The 20,432-nt window shown below is 46.7% G+C and overlaps 1 protein-coding gene across 1 annotated transcript in view; it reads right to left on the reverse strand.

The window, feature by feature from the left end:
• Positions 1–14,284, reverse strand: part of CUX2 (cut like homeobox 2) — a 387,207-nt gene extending 372,923 nt beyond the window's left edge. Inside the window, 1 exon segment of the mRNA XM_043976494.1 lies at positions 14,134–14,284. Coding sequence (XP_043832429.1) covers positions 14,134–14,244 — 111 coding nt within the window. The 5' untranslated portion in view covers positions 14,245–14,284.
• Between the last annotated feature and the right edge of the window lie 6,148 nt (positions 14,285–20,432).

Genomic DNA, 20,432 nt, shown 5'->3' on the forward strand with positions numbered 1-20,432 from the left:
AACATCACTTCACCCAAGTCCCATAAACAATCCTCAAAAATCTGACCTTGTCTTACTAGCCATGTGACCCTGGGCAAGTCACTTAACCCTCATTGCCCTGCAAAAACAAAACAAAACAAAACAAAAATCTGACTTTATATCCTACTTGTTTAAGAAGCTTTACAAAAGAAACAGGGTCAACATTTGAACCAGGTCCTCTGACTGAAGATACAGTGCTTGTTCCAGCCTCCGTACTATTCTCTCATCACCATCCCCTGCTCCCATTAGATGATGATTCCCATTGGCCTAATGGGGAAACCAAACCCCTGAGTGGGATCACACTAGGAGTTCGAGTATGAGCCGGGGACAGACCCAAAAGGCACAGCTGCCAACTTCCAACATCACCTACATCAGAACCAGCCATCTGATAACACTCTCCAGTTACATCCACCCGGAGCTCCAGCATCTGATTTTTCAGACATCCTGGCCCATCAGCTCTTGGAGCTGTTATGGTCAAGAAGATCGATGAGAGGGTGGATGAGGGGTCATCCCAGTGCCTGAGGTGAAGGGAAAAAGGAGGTCAGGGAAGAAGCTTCCGCAGCCACAGACCATGATCGGTCCTGGGGCGCTTTTCTGGCCCCCAAAGGCTCAGTCTGTCAGTGCTTTCAGGGGCACTGACCTGACTGACCATAACAGCTCATGGGCCGCTTTTGTGGTCTTCCATGTCAACGGCACCCACACTCCAGCCCGCCTCTGAAAGTCAATAGACCATAATGGTTCCCAAGGCGCCATTACCCAGCAGCCTGGGTCTGAGAGACATTGGCTCAAGCAAAGTCTTAAGTACCGCTCCACTCCATGCATCTCATGTGGGGAGCCAGTTCAGGTCCTGAGATCCCTTCAGATTGATTTTTTTTTCCTTTAGATGACTAATGCTAATATCAGAATCTTTGCTTCATTTGGGGCTTACCTAATGTATTGGGAGAGGTCTGAGGGCAAGGAGAGAAAGAGGAGGTAAACCCTGGAAGGGCCAGCTAATAACCTCTTTTATCTTTTCTGTATAACCACAAGCTTAAGGTCATGCATAATTAAACCACTTTTTTACAATTAACAAAAATTAAGCAATTTGGTAGGGACCGGGAGACTGAGGAATCTCTGGTATTAAACTTGGTATTAAACTGTATATACCATTCACTGCACCACCAAGTATTTTATTATACATAACCACACAGACTCGAGACAGTACATCATACAGATTAGATTTAGAATAGGAGGACCCAGGTTCAAATTCTGGCTCCACCACTTACTATATGCATTTATGGGAGGGTGCTGGATATAGCAAACACAGAGTCAGAGAAGACCTCAATTTAAGTCCCGGCTCTGAAACCCAGCATCTGTATCCCCCAGGGTTATTCACAGGATCTATCAGTGCTCAAGGCAACTCCCTAGGACAAGGGTGCTTAGCCTGGGGTCCCGGAGTTTTTCTTAGTATTTTGATCATCGCATTTCAATATATTGGTTTTCTCTGTAAACCTCTCTGTTTTATGCATTTAAAAATATTATCTGAGAAGGAGACTATAGGTTTCACCAGACTGCGGGAGGGGTCCAGGACACAAAGCTTAAGGACCTCTACTCTAAGACTATAAGTTGTGGAGAAGACTCTGACCTGCATTGGTGGAAGGAATGTCCTCATCTGGGAGTTCCCTATACCAATAAAATCACAAGTCCAATCTCTATTAATACCAAGGGATCATAGCTATAGAGTTAGGAGGGACCTCAGAGGTCATTTAGTCTCCTGCTCATCATTTTTTATAGTAAACTACATTTATATAGTACTTTAAAGAGAGATTTCCTTACAATCAACCCATGAGGTTGATTATTGCAACAACAGTAATAGATAACATTTATATAGTACCTTATACCTGACAAAGAATTTTCTTCACAACAGCCCAGCAAAGTAAGTACCATACTGTTTTATCATCATCATCATCATCAATCGATCAATCCTTATCAATAAATTCTCATCTTCATCCAATCCTCATCAATTCATCAGTCAATCAATCATCATCTGACATTGCTCTTTCCTCTGCTTCAAAAATTGTTTTCCAAAAAAAAAAAGTCCCAATTACTATTGCTGTTTCCCTCCATCCTATTCTGTCCTCATGATATTTACTCTATTTTCTATCTTCTTTCACCCTATCCCTCCTCAAGAGTGTTTTGCTTTTTACTGCTCCCTTCCCCCCTCTGCCCTCCCTTCTTTCACTCCTCTCTCCTTATCCCCTTCCCCTTCTACTTTCTCATAGGCAAGATATATTACTGTACTCACTTGAGTGTATATGTTATACCTCTTTGAGCCAATTCTGATGAGAGTAAGGCTCACTCACTCTCCCGTACCTCCCCCATCTTCCCCTCCACTCCATAAGCTTTTCTTGCTTCTTGGGTCACCTAGTCTCAGAGAAATAAAATGACTTGCTCAAAGTCACACAATTAGCAAGTACAAGATTCAAACCCGGGTCCTAATGACTTCAAACCCAGTACTTTCCATTGAACTACGTATAAACTTGGACAAAAAAATTAATGCTAATAGCTAGGTTTATATAGTGTTTTAAGGTTTGCAAAGAACTTTATAAATATTATTTAATCCTTACTACAACCCTGGGAAGTTAGGTGCTATTATTGAGCCCATTTGATAGATGAGGAAACTGAGGCACTTGTTTAGGGTCACACTGTCTGAGACTGGATTTGAACTCATGTCTTTCCAACTTCAATTCTCTTTTTCATTTCATTGCCTTACTTTCTCTTCACCTACTGGGTCACAGTTTCCTCAGATCAAATTAAGTCAAGGGTTCTTATCCTTGGTCTGTGAACTCTTTTCTTTATTTATATATACATATGTATGCATGCATATGTATAGTGTGTATGTATACGTATGTGCGTATAGATGTATTTCAATATAATAGGTTTTCTTTTGTAATTCCACGTACTTATGCATTTAAAAACTTTCTTCTAAGGAGTCCATAGGCCTCAGAAGACTTGGAAAGGGGTCCATAACACGCAATAAAACTAAGAAATTCTAAACTAGGTCATCTTCCAGCTCTCAGTACATGAATCAGTACTCTAGGACAGGCAGAAGAGACTGCTGGTGGCTCAGTGAGTCGATAGAGCACCAAATTTAGATTCAGGAAGACTTGAGTTCGAATCTGTCCCTAGATCCTCACCAGCTATGTGACTCTGGGCAAGTCACTTGTTCTCTATACCTGTTTCCTTATCTAGAAAATGGAAGTCATAATAACACCTACTCCCCAGGATTGTTGTGAGGAGCAAATGAGATCATATCTGTAACGTGCTTTACAAACCTTAAAGCGTTATTAAAATGCCAATCTAGAAAATCTCCATTTTACAGATGAGGAAAGTGAAGCCTCCTGGGTCACATAGCTATTATTATTGCCTTCTGACACACAGTGAGAAAAAGTCACTTTCCACCTCCCTGAAATACAGCCACTCTTCAGGTGGGACACGGGTGTCAGACACAGACAAAGAAACTGGTCTTTTACCATTATTTGGGAAGGGTCAAAATCCTTCCTTTTCTGACAGAGAACAGAATATGCTTTTGCCTAAGGATATGTGATTTTGTCAGAAATTTCCCTGTATGGAGACTTGCCTCTCTGAGGGCAGATCACGGACCATCTGAAACTTGCTAGATAAGTTCTAGGTCATTGCTCAAAGCATATACCAAACATGGCTTGGAAACATCAGGAATGGGATTTGAACCCATCTTTCCTTGACTCTAAACCTAGCACTCTTATCAACTGCTGCCTGTGCTGTCTTTCCCACCTTGGTATAGGGAACTCCTACTGAAGAAACTCCTTCTGTCAGTGTCAATCCGCAAGACCTTGGCAACTTCAGAACCATGGCCAGTTGCCGGGGATCCTGAGAAGATAAGCGTGCCCCAATCTGGTGTGTATCAAAGAGCAGTATATGATCCCAAGTCTTCTTCCTTCCCAGGTCAGCTCTCTCACCACTGCATCAAGCTACTCCTTTCTACATGCTCCAATGGGATTGGGAACTAGAAGAGGTTCTTTGAAGTCATCCAACCCTCTCATTTGACAGAGAAGGAAATTGAAGCCCATACTGATTAAGTGGCTTGTCCAAAGTCTCACAGCAAAAAAAAAACAATGGGCAGACTCAGAATTTGAACCCAACAACAACAACAACAAACTGCCCAGGGATCACTGAGGCTATGGGTTCTTGGAGAAGCCAAGTCTATAGTTTATCTGATAGGTCCAATTTCTTCACTGACACTGAAGGAAAAGGGAGTGGGGATGGAAAAATCCCCTAAGGCTGTGTTCATACTGCCCCCATGCAGCCAGCTAAAAAGCTCCCATCTCAGCACCTGCATTTTCTTTCAAGGCTCAGCACAGGCCCTGCACCTCCCCCAGGAAGCTGTTCTTGCTCCTGTAAAACTAGGGAATTGTAGTAGACCACATCAAAATCTATGAGCAGATGACCTCTCAACTACTCCTACCTCTTTGTCCTCCCCAGAAATTAACTTGGATTTACTTTGTGTATTGTTTGCATAGATTTATCTATGTGTGTCATTTCCCCCCAGAGAATGTAACCTCTTTGAGGGCAGGAGCTGTCTCATTTTTGTCTTTGTATTCCCCCTACATAGTACCTAGTCTGGCACATAATAGGTGGTCAATAAATACTTGTTGAATTAAGCTGAATGTATGTATCTTAGACATCTATAAACAGGTATTATATATACATATGGCTATATGTAAAGATCTGTGTATGTATAAATATATATATGTTATATGTATGTATATATGTGTGTGGATAGATAGATAGATACAAACAGACATATATGCCACAGATAGAAGGATGGAAAGAAGAAGAGATAGAAAGAGATTAATAGAGAGAGACGGATGGATGGATGGATGGATGGATGGATGGATGGATGGATGGATGGATGGATGGATGGATGGATGGATGGATGGATGGGTGGGTAGATAGATATTGTTGTTGTTTATTTGTTCTTTGTTCTGGAAGTGGACCATGACATTGTGAGATGATATCATGACCTGCAGTGAATTGGATTTAAGTGAGGGAGGGCTGTGCAAAGTCACCACCCACCTTCTCTGGGTCCAGTGGCAAGATATATATCCAGGACGACTGGACATGGCCCCAGATGTTTAAGGCAATTGGGGTTAAGTGACTTGCCCAGGGTCACACAGCTAATAAGTGTCTGAGGTGAGATTTTAACTCAGGTACTCCCAACTTCAGGGCCAATGCTCTATCCACTGTGCCACCTGGCTGCGAGAAAGACAGACAGATAGATAGATGGATAGATACATACATACATACATACATACATTGACAGACAGAAATCTATTTCTCTGACATCAGAGCCTGTTTAATTTTTGTCTTTTTGTTCCAACACCTAGCACAATTCTTGGTGCCTAGTAACCAATTAAACAAATGCTAGTGGTTAAATTCGTTGATTTCTCCTCTACTGGGCTGCAAACTCCTTGAATTCCCCTCTCCCGCTTTGAGATTGGGGCCTGTGTCACATCTCTACTTGTGTCCTTCACACCAAGCACAACACAATGCACACAAAATGCGCTTAACAAATGAAATGTTAGGTGAATGAAAAAATAACAAAGTGCCACCTTAGTACATGCCCCCATCACCTCTCACCTGGACTATTGCCAATAACCTCTTAATTAATCTCCCTGTCTCAAGTCTCTCCCTACTCCAATCCATCCTCTACACAGCTAATAAAGTGATTTTGTGAAAGTCTGGCTCTGACCATGTCACCTATCTACTCAATAAATGGCAGAAGCTTTCCATTACTGAAATAACACCTATCCAGGGGGCAGCTAGGTGGTGCAGTGGATAAAGCACCAGCCCTGGATTCAGGAGGACCTGAGTTCAAATCTGGCCTCAGACACTTGACACTTACTAGCTGTGTGATCCTGGGCAAGTCACTTAACCTTCATTGCCCTGCAAATTTTTTTTTTAATAATAACATATATTTACCCTTAAGGCTGGCCTGGAAAGCTTTTTATAACCTAGCCCTGGCCCCATCTTTCCAGCCTTCTAAAAGAGGTCTCCCCTCTAGACCCTGGAGAGTGCAGCCCTGCTGGCCTCCCTGCCCTTCCCAGGACACATCACTGGGCATTCTGTTTGTGTTTCTTTGCACTGACTGCCCCTGTTCCTGGAATGCTTGACCCTCCCCCATCCTGTCCCCCACCTCGGCCTCTTGGCTTCTTTGGTGGCTTCCTTAAAGGTTCAGCTCATGTCTGACCCTCTGTCAGAGGCCTTTCCTGGTACCCACACCTTCTAATTGTTTCCCCTTTTAGAGTAACTTCCAGCTGCTCGGTATAGATTTTGTATGCAGTTATTTGCATGTTGGCTCTCCCATTAGAAACGTGAGCTCCTTGCCTTTCTTCATCTTTCCAGCACTTGGCACAGTGCCTGGCACATTGTAAGCAAATGCTTGCTGATTCACTGATTGATTGTTGTGGATTGAATGTCCTGACTTTAGTCAGCTTGTGCTAAGGGACCAAAGTCTCCTTCCCCAAAGTGCCTAAGAACATTATTATCCTTGAGAGACAATGTAGACAAGAGTGGCTAGACAAAAAGACCCGAGTTCAAATCCCACCTCAAACATTTTATTAAGTCTGTGAATGTGGGGAATTCCCCTTATTTTTTCTGGCCCTGTTCCCCCCTTTGCCATATTTGCACCACTCACCTCATCTGCTTCTTGTGAGTTTCAAATAAGACAATGGATGTGAAGTGCCACATAAATGTAAACTCATAATTATCTGATCTCTCAAAAATGCTGTCCCCTGGGGGCAGCTAGGTGGCACAGTGGATAAAGCACCAGCCCTGGATTCAGGAGGACCTGAGTTCAAATCTGGCCTCAGACACTTAAAACTTACTAGCTGTGTGACCCTGGGCAAGTCACTTAACCCTCATTGCTCTGAAAAAAAAAAAGAAAAAAGAAAAAATACTGTCTCCTTCTAATTTACAACTCCTCAAAACACTTGTGTTTCTCTTCTTTCACAACAACTCCATGAGGGAGGGAGGACTGAGATAAGTACCCCTACTTAGACTCCTGGAGTGAAATAGAATACAACAAACACACACTGGCTCTAGAATTGAGGGATGGGATGTGAACTGAATTCAAATCCCACCACTATCTTGAGTGGCCTTGGGCAAGTCTTGTGATTTCCCTGCAAAATTAGGGTGTTGGATTCGATGGCCCTCAAGGCTCCTTCCAGATCTAAAATAACTTAGATTTCCTTAGCATATTATGGCTTACATAGTATTTCCCTTTCTACCAACCCTATAGGGCAAGTAATATAACTCCTTTTTTGTGGGGCAATGAGGGTCAAATGACTTAACCAGGGTCACAGAGCTAGTAAATGTCAAGTGTCTGAGGCTGGATTTGAACTCAGTTCCTCCTGAATCCAGAGCTGCTGCTATATCCACTGTGACACCTAGCTGCCCCAGTATAACTCAACCTCATTTTACCGAGGAGGAAGCAGAGGTACAGAGGAGGGTGACTGGCCCACAGTCACATCACTAGTTAAGTGTGAAAGGTGGATGTTCAGAATTCAGATCTCTACAAGTACAACAACCCTTCTACTGTTCAATCATTTCAGTTGTATCCAACTGTCCGTGATCCCATTTGGGGATTTCCTTGGCAGAGATACTGCAGTGATTGGCCATTTCCTTCTCCAGGTCATTTTACAGATGAGGACACTGAGGCAAACAGGGTGAAATGACTTGCCCAGAGTCATACAGCTAGTGTCAGAAGCTGGATTTGAACAGAGGAAGATGATTCTTTCTGATTCCAAGCCCAGTGCTCTATCCACAGCTCAACCTTACAACATACTAAAAAGAGCATCTGACTAGAAGTGAAGGAGTCTGGATTCCAGTGCAGACTTTGAGCAAGTGACTTTCCCATCTCTGGATACTACCCTTGTGTGTGTGTGTGTGTGTGTGCGAGAGAGAGAGAGAGAGAGGAGAGAGAGAGAGAGAGAGAGGAGAGAGAAAGGAGAGATTCCAGTCACACTGCTTTGCTGGTGCAGAAGGTATAACTAGACCACAGGCGTTCCCACTTCCAACCCTGTAGTCTTTGCAGTGGACCATACTGCCCCTCATTTCCTTGGCACCATTACGACTGAACTCACAGAAGGGAAACTGCCCGGGGAAATCAGACTCAAAGAATCCAGAAGCCAAGGCCAAGCTAGAACAAGGATTCGTGCAGTCCTCCTCTCACCTCTGTCTGTGCCAGCCTCCCAGGTGGGCAACTGGGTGGCCCCACATGAACTCACATGAACTATGCTTTAAAAAAAATTAAAAAGCCAATAGTGTGAAAACAACAGCTTTCGGGGAGCTATGTCTGCCATCTCCTCGAGACAAATTTAGAACCAGTCCAGGGTTTGTTTGCAATTCCATCTGATGGAAGAAAGGTTACCACCACAGACAGCAAGTGGAATATTTCTGAAGTGCTGAGACACCAATCCACGCTCTGTATCTTTTTAACAGAAGGTTAAAAAAAAAAAAGAAAGAAAGAAAAGGAAAAAAACCCTCCAGAAAGCTGTTCCCTGATCTATTTAACAGCACAGCATTAATCTAAAATAACCAAAAGCTAAAACTGTGAGGGATAAGAGGTCATTATTTATTATTTCTTTTAGCAACTCTAAATGTGCCCAGCATCAAGCAATCCAAAGGAGAGTAAATCTTTGAGAAGCAGAAGACTTCTCTGCCATACCCCCTTGGTTCTTTTCATGTCCCCATCAACGAACAACAAAATGGAAGCAGGATGATTTAAGAGTCCCCCCCCACCCCAAAATCTTATAGCAGAATAGTTATTTAAATAAGACTCAACACTTATCTCCAATTCTACTGGTAGTGCCTCCTACCCGCCCCACCCTGATCCTCATCCCATTTTCCTACCAACATACAAGCCCTTCCTGCCATGGCCTTCTGTCCTAGGAAATCACAAAGATTCCCAGAGAATACCAGGATGGAGTCGCCCACTGGGACTGACTACAGATGGAGTCTGGTTCATTTGAACGTTCATTGTTCTCTTTAGAGACGACAGGGGTGTTGGGAAGGCTAGGGAAGGGGCAGAAGATACCAGGAACATTCCCAGCCTCCTTCCTCATTCCTTTGCTATAAGTTGAGGACTCATATAGGACACTGGCGGGTCCTCCCCAAAGAGTCAACCTTGAAAGAGACCCTGTATTTCAAGGGGAAGGTCATGCTAGGCTTTCCTGCCTCCCAATCCCCACCCCCACCCTCCCAATCCTCAGCAAGAACACTTCATTAAGCCAAGTTTCCAAAGTTAAGCTTCATCCAACAAAACTGATAGCTTATTTACCACTGTCATCTATAGAAAGAAGAATTTTGACACATTGTTAAATGATAGCACATTGAGATAAGTCAACCTGTCATATCATGTAATGGATGTCTAAATTCTCTCTAGCTGATATGTAAAATTTATGCACTTCAGAATATCATAAGGTTATAATATTTTAATCACATCCGCATTCTTTCCCGAAACTTTGAACAGTAGAAAACATTCCGTGAAGCACAATCCCAGGCAGGTGCTTTGCCGAACTCTGCCACCAGCCGCCACTCAAAAAGAAGAGATGCCTCATTTTTCCACTGAAGTTTCGCCCCCCCCCCCAAAAAAAAACTCCATCCAATCTGGTCCTCTGTCCCACTTCCTATAAGCACCACTGTTGCTGAGCCAACTCTTCCTTGATAAACACACTCAGGCTGCAACCATCATCATTTCTGTTCCCTGACAAGGGGAGATGCTGGAATTTAAAACCTACCCAATCAGGTATATATCAGGGCTAGTAGGAATCTGCATTCAGATTGAAAGCCTGTGACTGGTACTGAGCTTCCCCCACAACCTCATGTGAAGAAAACACCTAGGGCCCGGCCAGCGAAGAGGCCATACTCTGAATGCAATAAAAAAAATTTTTTAAAGGCTGCAAATTAAAGCAAAAAAAATCATAAAGGTATGAAGAATCCTGTTATGGCTGTGATACACAGGAAAGCTGTAAAAAAATACTGCATTAGTAATGTACACCATAAAGCAATCTCATAACCAAATGAAATATGCCCCAGCATTATCTCGGAGAGAATTTTATCTGTTCTCATCTCCTCGACTGCTAGCAGGAAGGGGGGGGGGGGAAGGGAGGGGGTGGGGGGGGGGAGACCAGGCAGCTAGGGGTCTGTCTCTCTGATCAAAGCATTCACAGTGTTGGATCCCATCATCCACATGCTTTACATATGTCCACAATTCATCACCGCTGTCCACTCTGCCTGTCTTCCCATCCCAGGTAAACAGCCCTGCTGTGTGCAGATGTGCCTTCGAGAGCATCATACAGCAAACAGTTTCCTTTTCCTCCCCTCTTTCTTTCTGTCTTTTTTTTTAAATAGAGGGCACTAGCCAAGCTGTACAAGGTCACCTTCCTTGCCAGGATCCAGGGGCGGTGCCGGCAGCGTGTCCTGGCCCAGCGACAGCCCCTTCTGCTGGGTTGTTCACTTTCCAGCTCAGCACCCAGACGTAGCTAGCCACTCAACCAGAACAAGCCAGAATTAAGGCTATACAGAGAAGCACAGTCAGGCTCAAAGTCAACCTGGGACCTGTCTCCTCCAGTCCCTTCCCTTCATCCTCCCAGATGCTCAATGGCTAGTGGACAAAAGTTTTCCATTTCAGCCAAAACTAGTGGTTCTCTACCCACCTTCTACTATTGTCCCCATCCCCTCTTCACACCAGAGAGAGAGAGAGAGAGAGAGAGAGAGAGAGAGGAAGAGAGAGTGAAAGAGAGAGAGAGAGAGAGAGAGAGAGAGAGAGAGAGAGAGAGAGAGAGAGAGAGAGAGAGAGAGAGGTATTGCATAAATGTCATCAGTGTTATGTACCAGAGAATGGATGATCCCTAGGAAAAAAAAAAAAGCATTCAGTTCTGTAATCTGTCTGGAACAAAACGGCTGTAAATAACCATTGGCAGTAGCTGCCCATTTGTGATACCTGTATATGCTTTCCAGGGTGGAGTATTGCAAATGCCGTCTGTAATCTGCTTAAAAGCCCCAATATTTTGTAAATGCTGGGGCTGTGGCTTCATTACTGAAGCTCTGTTCCATTGTATTTTGAGTGCTCCCATATGAAGCAGGCAGCAGCCTCTGGAACCCTGGAATATCCTACAGGGATAAAGTCATTTAATATCCATGTAAATGAGTCCACTCTCCATTCCCACTAGTTTCCACGTTGGACTTAAGTCTGTTCATTACTGGTCACATTCACAAAGCTATTGTTTTAATATACGGCAGCTCCATACATCTTGTTCATTCTCCTCTTTTCATTTCTGCCTTATTTCTCACTCCCATCAGATGATCTGAATGTAAACACTGCGCCCCCCCCCCCCACTTCCCAGGTCAATGTCCCCTTATACATTTTAACAAAGGGCTTATGGTTAATTTCACAGACCAGATGGCACTCCAGCTGAACACTAGATCTCTGACCTAAAGAGGGACCACAAAGAACGGGCAAATCTCTCCTGCCATCAGAGAAGAGCTGTACACTAACCCCCCCTAGACCCATCTCCTTTTCTCCCCCACCTCATCCAGAGCTGGTCTCACCCCGCGCCGGTTAGCAAGATTGAATATTAGTTGCCTAATGAAAATTTTGTTAACTGACATTCAGGGATGAATGGAATCAAGTGGCAGGGCTGTAAATCTCTACGCTAAATTCTCAAGACCTGAATAACAATAGGACCACAAAGGGGGCTCTTGCCAGCCCCAGCGATGATTTCCTTGTTCCTCAGGCTTTCTCCCTATCTGCTTGCCACGCTCTTGTCATTCCTTATGTTACAGAACATCAATCATAAATAAAGAGCCGGTGCCCTCCGAGTACCCAGCTCTAATTTACAAACATTAGCAGGGAATACAATTACAATTGGCCTTCATCCCCCAACACAGGGTAGCCAGCCCAACACGCTCCCTCGCCCCACTCTTTGAAAACGCTGGTTTTTTTTCTCTCTTCTCTCTCTCTCTCTCTCTCTCTCTCTCTCTCTCTCTCTTTCTCTCTCCCTCTCTCTCTCTCCCCTTCCTCTCCTCTCCTCTCTCTCTCCCTCCTTCTCTCTCTGCATTTATAAAGGCAAACTGCAAGACTGCTGTATCCAGACCCCCCCCCCCCCCTTCCTGTGCAAAACTCCTGGGTAAGGGAACCTGAAAGTGACTTTCACGTTCCAGGTTATTAGGATCCGGCTAGGTAGCTTTTAATTATTATTATTTTTTATTTTTTAGATCTGAATGGCTGGGGGGCGGGGGAGGGAGAGTGGGAATGGAGGGGTGGCGGCAGCCTGGAAGGAAGGAAGGAAGACTAGGAAGGAGGCAAGAGGGAAGGGAAGCCAAGGGCAGGGCAGGGAGGAGGGAACCACAGGCTCAGGCTAGAAGAAACTTAACAGGATTTGCACATAGGCCAAAAAAGGGAAAAAAAATAGACTGGTCCCTTTTATCTCCAGACTGATTATCTTTTATCTTAAGCTAATGTCACGGCAAACAAGTCAGGATACCATAATCGGTCTGTTATCCGCACCATTTGCCCCCAACTTCTCCCGCTGTGATTGCTACTTCAAAGATTTAAACATTTATGGGGGAATCCACCGCTGCAGCAGTCAGAACGAGAGAGGGGCGCGTCCCAAGCACTCCAGAAATGATGGCAAGTTAATTCCTCCCTCACCCTTAACAGACTCGCAACACTGACCCCCTCATCGGCCCCATCCCACCTCCCCCAGTCGTTTCCCCAGGGCGCCAACAGGGCGGACCCAAGATGATCGAGAGAAGGGAGGTGGCGGGGAATGGAAGAGAGAAATGAAATAGAAGAGGAGAGAGAGAGAGAGAGAGAGAGAGAGAGAGAGAGAGAGATTGATTCTTTGATCAGACATTGGAATATTACTCCTCCTCGGCTTCGCTCTAAGGAGGGAGAGGGGGAGAGGGAGAGAAGGATCCATACAACTCAGCCATTTAAAAGTTAACAGCAGCTCAGGCTGCATTCACCTGCTTTGCAATTATCCCAGTCTATTAAGAGTTCTCAGAGGTGGGAATGCAAACTTCCGCGCCCCGGAGCCCCCTTCCATCACAATTTTGTTCGTGCTTTCTGTTTTGCTTATAATCTAAGCTTGGGACGAGGGAGGATGCTTAGAATTCAACTAGGAGGAGTGGGAGGAAGAGGGCAAGGATAGGGAGGGAGATTAAAAAAGGAAGAAGAAATGACAAACCCCCAAAAGAATTGGACAGAGAAGGAGAAGCCGAGGAGGCGACAGAGTCCCAGCGGTCAGGGTCGCCCGCCCCGGATGTCTGGCAGGCGGCGGCGGCGGCGGCTGTGGCGGGTCCTGCGCAGCCGGGCGGGCGCTGGTGGCGGTGGCGGTGGCGGCGGTGAAGGCGGCGGAGGTGCTGCTGGTGGCGGGGCGCGGAGCCTCCTCCTCTCCTCCCCCTGCCTGTCTCCCTCCTCCTCCTCCTCCTCCTCCTCCTGGTCCTCCTCCTCCTCCTTTCCCTCTCTCCGTCTCCTTCCCCTCCCTCTCTCCCGAGCTCCCCCTCCCGTGCCAGCTCTCCCCGCCAGTGCCGGGAGCCGGGAGGCACGCAGTGCGCTCCCCCCGCCGCCCCCCTCCTCCTTTCCAGCCGCCCAGAAGTTGGGAGCCGGGAAAGTGAGGCAAGGGAGCCGGGCGGGCGGGGAGGGAGCTCCGGGAGCTGGGCAGGGGGTGCGCAGCACGCCCGAGCCGGGGACCCCCCCACCTCCGGCGCCTTATCGGCTCCGCTCCCCTCTCCTCTCCCCCGGCCAGCCACCTCCACCACCGCGGCCGAGGCTGGGGAGCTCGCTAAGCGCTGCTCCATGGTCGCGGCCGCTAAACGATGATTAGAAACCGAACAAAGAGCAGCGCCTGAATCTAATTTCTAATACCTATCAATGGGGAGCCGGCCGGCGGCCGAGTCCCCCCCTTCCGGGCCGGCCCCGCCGCGACCCCCCCGCGCCCAGCGGGCGCCCGCCCTCCCGGGGCCTCTCGGGGGCACCCCGGGAGCGCCCGAGACTCCCCCAATGCGCGCCGCCGGCGCTTCCCCACTAACCTGGAGCCGTCGTAGATCAAACTGCTTCCAATATTGAAACATCGATCCCACATTGGCGGCCATCTTGGGGGCTATTGAAGAGGCACACACACACACTACACATACACACATACACGCGCACACACGCGCGCGCCACACACACACACACACACACACACACACACACACACACAAGAGTTTGGCTCTCTCAGTGGCTAGACTCAATATCTGGGCTGGACTCCCCCAGCCCGGGGGCTGCCGCGGGCGCCCCCCCTCCTCTGCTCTTCTCCTCTGCGCTCTTCCCCCGCCCCCGCGTGGTCTCCCACCCTCCCTCCTCTGTGCCGTGTGTGTGTGTTGTGTGTGTGTGTGGTGTGTGTGTGTGTGTCTCGCGCTCCCCAGCCCGGCACTAGCGCCTCACCCCCTCCTTCCTCCTCCTCCTCCTCATCTCCTCTCCTCCTCCACTCCTCTCCTCCTCCTCCTCCTTGCTCGCCCTCCTCCTCCGCACCCGCCGCCGCCGATCAGAGGAACCCGAGAGCGCTGGGCAGCAGCAGCAGCAGCAGCCGGTGGCTGGCCCCCTCCGACCCCCCGGAGCGGAGGGCGCGGGCGGAGGCGGGGAGTCTGGGAGCCGCCGGCGGGGCTGAGCTGGGCTAGGGGGGCTGGGGAGGACGGACACTGGGGCGGGGGGGGGAGGAGGGGGGAAGGCGCCAGTGCCGCCCGCTGCCCTACTCGCTGGCCCTGGGGAGCCTGCTCCCGGGCCGAAGGAGCGCTCCAGGCATTTCCCCCAAGTCTGGGGGCGGGGTGCCTCGGGATCGCACTTGACTTTGGCTTTTTGCAAACTTATCATACTGCGTAACGTAGCGTGAAGATCAATGGAGGCTGCAAATCCAGAGGTGGGGAGGAGGGGGTGGCCGGCCTGGCGGGAGGTGGCGGGGGGGTGGGGGGAGGCTCTGGGGCCTGGAGGGGGACCATCTCCAGAACCCGGGAGGGGAGGAGCTCCAAAGTTGCCCCCGCCACCTGTTCCCTTCCTCCCCCCTCCGGGGGAAAAAAGTTCAGACTTCGCGAGATTTCTGTTTTCTTTTGCAATCCGAGCCCCTCGCTTCTGCGGCCCATGGCTTCTCCGCCTCTAATCTATCCGTATCCGGAGATCGCATCTCCCCCGCCCCCCAACCCCAGACCAGGGGGTCACCACTGCGCGACCTTCTTCAGACGGCGCGGGAGACTGTTCGGGTTATCCCGCGCTTTAGCGCTCGCGAGCGTCCCATTATCATCATCACAAAATCAAACTGTGGGGGGGGGCGGTGGGGGGCGGAGGGAACAGCAGCCCGGGCCTCAACTCCGAAGCTGGAAAACCCCCTGGGACGCTGACAATTCCACCCACCCCCACCCCGCACGCCCTGAGGGCAGCCTTGGGAGCGTGGAAGTGCACGCGGGGAGTGGCCCACAGGGAGCGCAGTGTTCTTTCTTCTCGGCTTTTTTCATCGCCGCCCCCCCCCCACAGCCCGCCCCTTTCTGGCGTCTGCTCTAGGAACACGTGTGCCCTGGCTTGTCAGCCCAGTCAGGAATCCATGCACACGGCCAGCCAGGCAGCATCCCATAGACCGGGGAGGATGCCACCCAGGGATCGACCTGGCCCTGGGACGCCCCAGGCCACCCCACTTTCTATTTTCCAACAGCGTTTTCTATCTCACAACCTCCTGTGCCATCACCACCACCACCACCACCACAAAAAAAATCACCGTTCCCTTTTTTATTTTTAAAAAATTGTTTTTATGGACAGCAAATGGAAATGATATTCTCTTTTATGACCAAGCCAGGGCTTCTTACATCATTCTTGTTCTAGGACAATAGATCAATACAGAAGGTTATAAAAAAGATAAAGTTTAGAAGAGTTGGGGAAAAGAGCAAATCATGACGGCTATTTTTGATGATTTTCCAATATTTGCGCCTGGGAGCACGTGCTTTGAGGCAATTAAAGTTTTTAATGTAATGTAAATAATTGTTTCATAAGCCTCAGATGTTTGTCTGAAGAAGGTGGGAATCTGGTGCGCTCGAAAGCATTCAGGCTGTTTAAGTGAGTACTGTGCTCTCAGTGAGGATACAGTGTTTCTCTTACCTTTCCCCCATACATTTTCCCGGAGCTTGGATAAACATATTAATGCAAGAGTCGCAATATGTTGGAGTCCCAAAAGGCAAGCTCTACACCCGGGATATTCAGGCAAGGAATGAATTAAAAAGCCATTCGGAATGAACCTGGGTGATGGTGGAGAGGACTAGATTAAACCTGTACATGAATTGTATTCTATCTTCACTCTCAAAGACTTCAATGGGGTCAATGACAGCCCCCTCATTCTGTAAAACAAATCTAGAAAAATTCCACAAACAGCAAACTGAAACTTTTCAGTTGCAGCCATTTTCTTTTAAGCATCATTGTAAGCCTGCATCTTTGACCTTCGGTTTCTGGGTCTGTTAAAAGGACACTAAAAGAATAAAAAAATCACATACAGACCAGCCCCACCCCCACCAAGTAACTTTATTTTTAAGCAAATCACTGTTTTGTTTGCATGTTGTCTTCAAAAAGTATTCCACAGTAATGTCTCTCTGTTTCAACTGCTGGAGACAATTCTGCCTTCAAATAAAGATTTGGGAACTTCCATGGGTTCAGAACTTAATTCACTGCACCTTTGGCCCTAATAGAAATTGCTATGGCAAACATGCTTACAATAGAGCAGCAGGGAAAAAAAAATCCAATAATTCAGATTGTTTTAAGTCAGTGATATTTCTAAGTGACTTAATACAAACGGGTCTCTGAAGAATTCAAACAACTTTAATGGTGAAAGTCTCAGCACCAGAGAGAACGGGCTGGCTGCATAAATACTGGATGATGGTGTCTCTCTGTTTGTGCCGAAACATATTAGCTTTGCTTAGTGGGTTATTGCTTTATTCACAAAATAAATTTCAGACGTCTCCCTGCAATATTCTGAGCACACAGTGATAGGATGCCTTATTAGATGTGGAGGTTCGCATTTGGAGGGCATCTGTTCCTATCTCAATCTCGACAATAATAAATTAAGCCTTTAAGGATTTACCCCTCGACAGAGTTTGCTCAAAATAGCTGTGATTGTGGGTTGTATTTGAGAGCCACATGACCAAGCTTTTCGTGGTCCAAATGATGGGACAGCATGTCTCAATTTCAACTTCCTAAATCAGGATAGTTTTTATAATACTCGGTAGTGAGGTCATTTTGTCCCCATCCTAGTACCAGCCACTGGTTGATGCAATGTGCCAACATATCTCATATGGGCAGCCCCCAAACTTGGCGAGTTCCCTGTGTATTCCTGATTCTGGAGGCCATATGATCAATGAAATGACTACAGGCATTCCTCAGCTACAGTAGGTAGTTGGTTCCAGGAAAACACAAGCTAAATCACCTTCTGCCATGCCATGGAAGATTTGAGGAAGGCCAGGTACCTGCCTCCTAGTCAGGCAAAGTACCTAGAATTGGTGGGTTCATTGGTCTTGCCTAGGGGCATGGCAAAAGGTGGGTTAAAGCAGTATTAGGTGAAACAATGTTATAAGGGGCAGTTTCATAAAACCAATACAAACTTCAAAACCGGGTTCCAGCTTACCTTTCCAGGCCTCTTACTCACTTATGACTTTATTCTATGCACTCCATACTCCAGTCTCTGCTTTCGCTTTTACCCAACACTCCCTCTTCTGTCTTGGGTCCTTGATTTCCTTCAAAATAAAGATCAAGGGCCACCTTCTGTATGAGGCCGCTCTTGTCTCCCTCCAGCTGCTGGTCCCCCAACTCAACAAAAATACCTTGCATTTTGTATAACTTTTTTCCCTCTGAAAGAAGTTGGATGGATTTGCTTTTGTCTCTGTAACCCTAGAAGCTAAGATAAGGGCCTGGCACAGAGTAAAGGCTAAAAAATACCTACCGATTGGCTGATTGATTATGATAACTGAGATGTGACCAAAAGAGCTGTGCTCGGGGGCAGCTAGATAGTGCAGTGGATAAAGCACTGGCCCTGGATTCAGGAAGACCTGAGTTCAAATGTGATCTTAGACACCTGACACTTACTAGCTGTGTGACCCTGGGCAAGTCACTTAACCCTCATTACCAAAAAAAAAAAAACAACAAAAGAAACAAAAGAGCTGTGCCCCAGAGGCCATCTACTACAGTTACAGAAAAGGTAACTGAGACCTAGGCACATGAAGTGTCTTGTCCCAGGTCACATGGATAACAAGAAGCAAGGCCAGGATTTGGAAGCCAAATCAAGCATTCTTTTCCACGTGACCATGCACCTGATACCTTCCTATTTCAACTAATTAATTATTTCTTGCTAACCAAACATTAAGCTTGGTTTGTCTCTGCCTGCTAAAGGATTATCTACCACCTGAGCTGCAATTAACTTCATCTCTAAAATAAGGAGGTTGGAATAGATGGTCTCACAAATAGTTTCCTTGTAGTTCCAGTCTCTTAGCCTATGATCCTGATGTCATCACCCTCTAGATTTTGACACCTTGGTCAGAAGGCCTCATCACTTCACCCTAATCATTTAGTTGTTTTACAATGCAAACTCTTCATGACCCATTTGGGTTTTCTTGCAGATTTTCCATTTTCCTTCTCCAGCTCATTTTACAGGTGAGAACTGAGGCAAACAGGATGAAGTGACCTTGCCCAGGGTCACACAGCTACTAAATAAGTGTCCGAGTCAGGATTTTGAACTCAGGAAGAGGAGTGTTACTAATTTCAAGCCCGTCTTCTATCCACCTGCGCCACCTAGCTGCCCACTCACGCTTAATCATGCAATACTGGTTTCACACTGTCTTTAAGTATAAAAGGTGCTTCTTTCAATAGCCTGATGAGGTATATAATGCAGGTGTTGCTAAGCCTATTTGAAAAGGTAGGAATTTAAGACTTAGAGAGAAGCATAGATTTAGAGTTGGAAGGAACCTTAGAGACCCATCTAGTTCAACCCTAGTTGATTTTATTTTATTTTTAATTGATTTTTTTTTCAAATGAAGATTTGCCTTCTCCCCCCACACACACCTCCCCATTGAGAACGAGGAAAAAAAAACCCTGTTTAAAACATGCCTAAGCAAAACCAATTTCACACCACACACCATTGAGTCCACACCTCTCTGCTAGAAGGCAGATAGCAGGTTTCCAACCTGATTCTTCTCACCCCCTCGTTAACAAAAAAAAAAATTGTGCAGCAATGAGTATTAAGTGACTTGCTCAGAGTCACACAACTAGTAAGTGTGAAGTGTCTGAGGCCAGTTTTGGATTCAGGTCCTCCTGAATTCAGGGCCAGTGCTTTATCCATTGCGCCACCTAGCTGCCCCCTCAACTCCCTCATTTTACACATGAAGAAAACAGGGCCCAGAGAGGGTAAACCAGTTGTCCAGGATCACCCCCACTAGTCAGTTGCAGAGCCAAGATTTGAACCAAAGTGAAATGACTTGGGGCAGCTAGGTGGCACAGTGGATAGTGTGCTGGCCCTGGATTCAGGAGGACCTGAGTTCAAATCCAGCCTCAGACACTTAACAATTACTAGTTGTGTGACCCTGGGCAAGTCACTTAACCCCAATTGCCTCACCAAAAAAAAAAAAAAAAAAGTGAAATGACTTCCTCAAGGAAGGAAGCAATCATTTATTAAGTTCATACTGTGTGCTAGGTACCATGCTAAGCACTTAACAATATTACCTCCTTTGTTCATCGCAACAACCTTAGGGGATAGGTACTATTAATATGCCCATTTTAAAGTTGAGGAAACACTAATTAAGTGACTTGCCCAGGATCATAAAGCTATGAAGTATCTGAATCTGAATTTGAACTTAGGTCTTCCTGGACCTCCAAGTCCAGAGTTCCTATCAACTGTAATACCCAGGACACACCATAAATAAGGACCATAGCTATGGTCATTGACTTGGAAGGGACCTCAAAGATCAGCTAGACCAAAGCTTCTTAAACTGTGGTAACTGAATGTGGAGGGGTGGGTGGGTTGCAAAAATTTTGGCAATAGTAAAAGGTTATGTATACCCTATTTTTATGTCTACATACTGGGCTCACATAAAACTTTTTTTTTTTTTGCGGGGCAGTGGGGGTTAAAGTGACTTGCCCGGGGGTCACACGCTAGTAAGTGTCAAGTGTCTGAGGCCGGATTTGAACTCAGGTACTCCTGAATCCAGGACCAGTGCTTTATCCACTGCGCCACCTAGCCACCCCCTTCACATAAACATTTTGAGGGGCAAAAAGGGGTTGCGAGTGGAAACAGTTTAAGCCCTGACCTAGACTAATCCTTGTATTTGTA

Source organism: Dromiciops gliroides, chromosome 1 (assembly GCF_019393635.1).
Source record: "Dromiciops gliroides isolate mDroGli1 chromosome 1, mDroGli1.pri, whole genome shotgun sequence".
NCBI classification, from domain to species: Eukaryota; Metazoa; Chordata; class Mammalia; order Microbiotheria; family Microbiotheriidae; genus Dromiciops; species Dromiciops gliroides.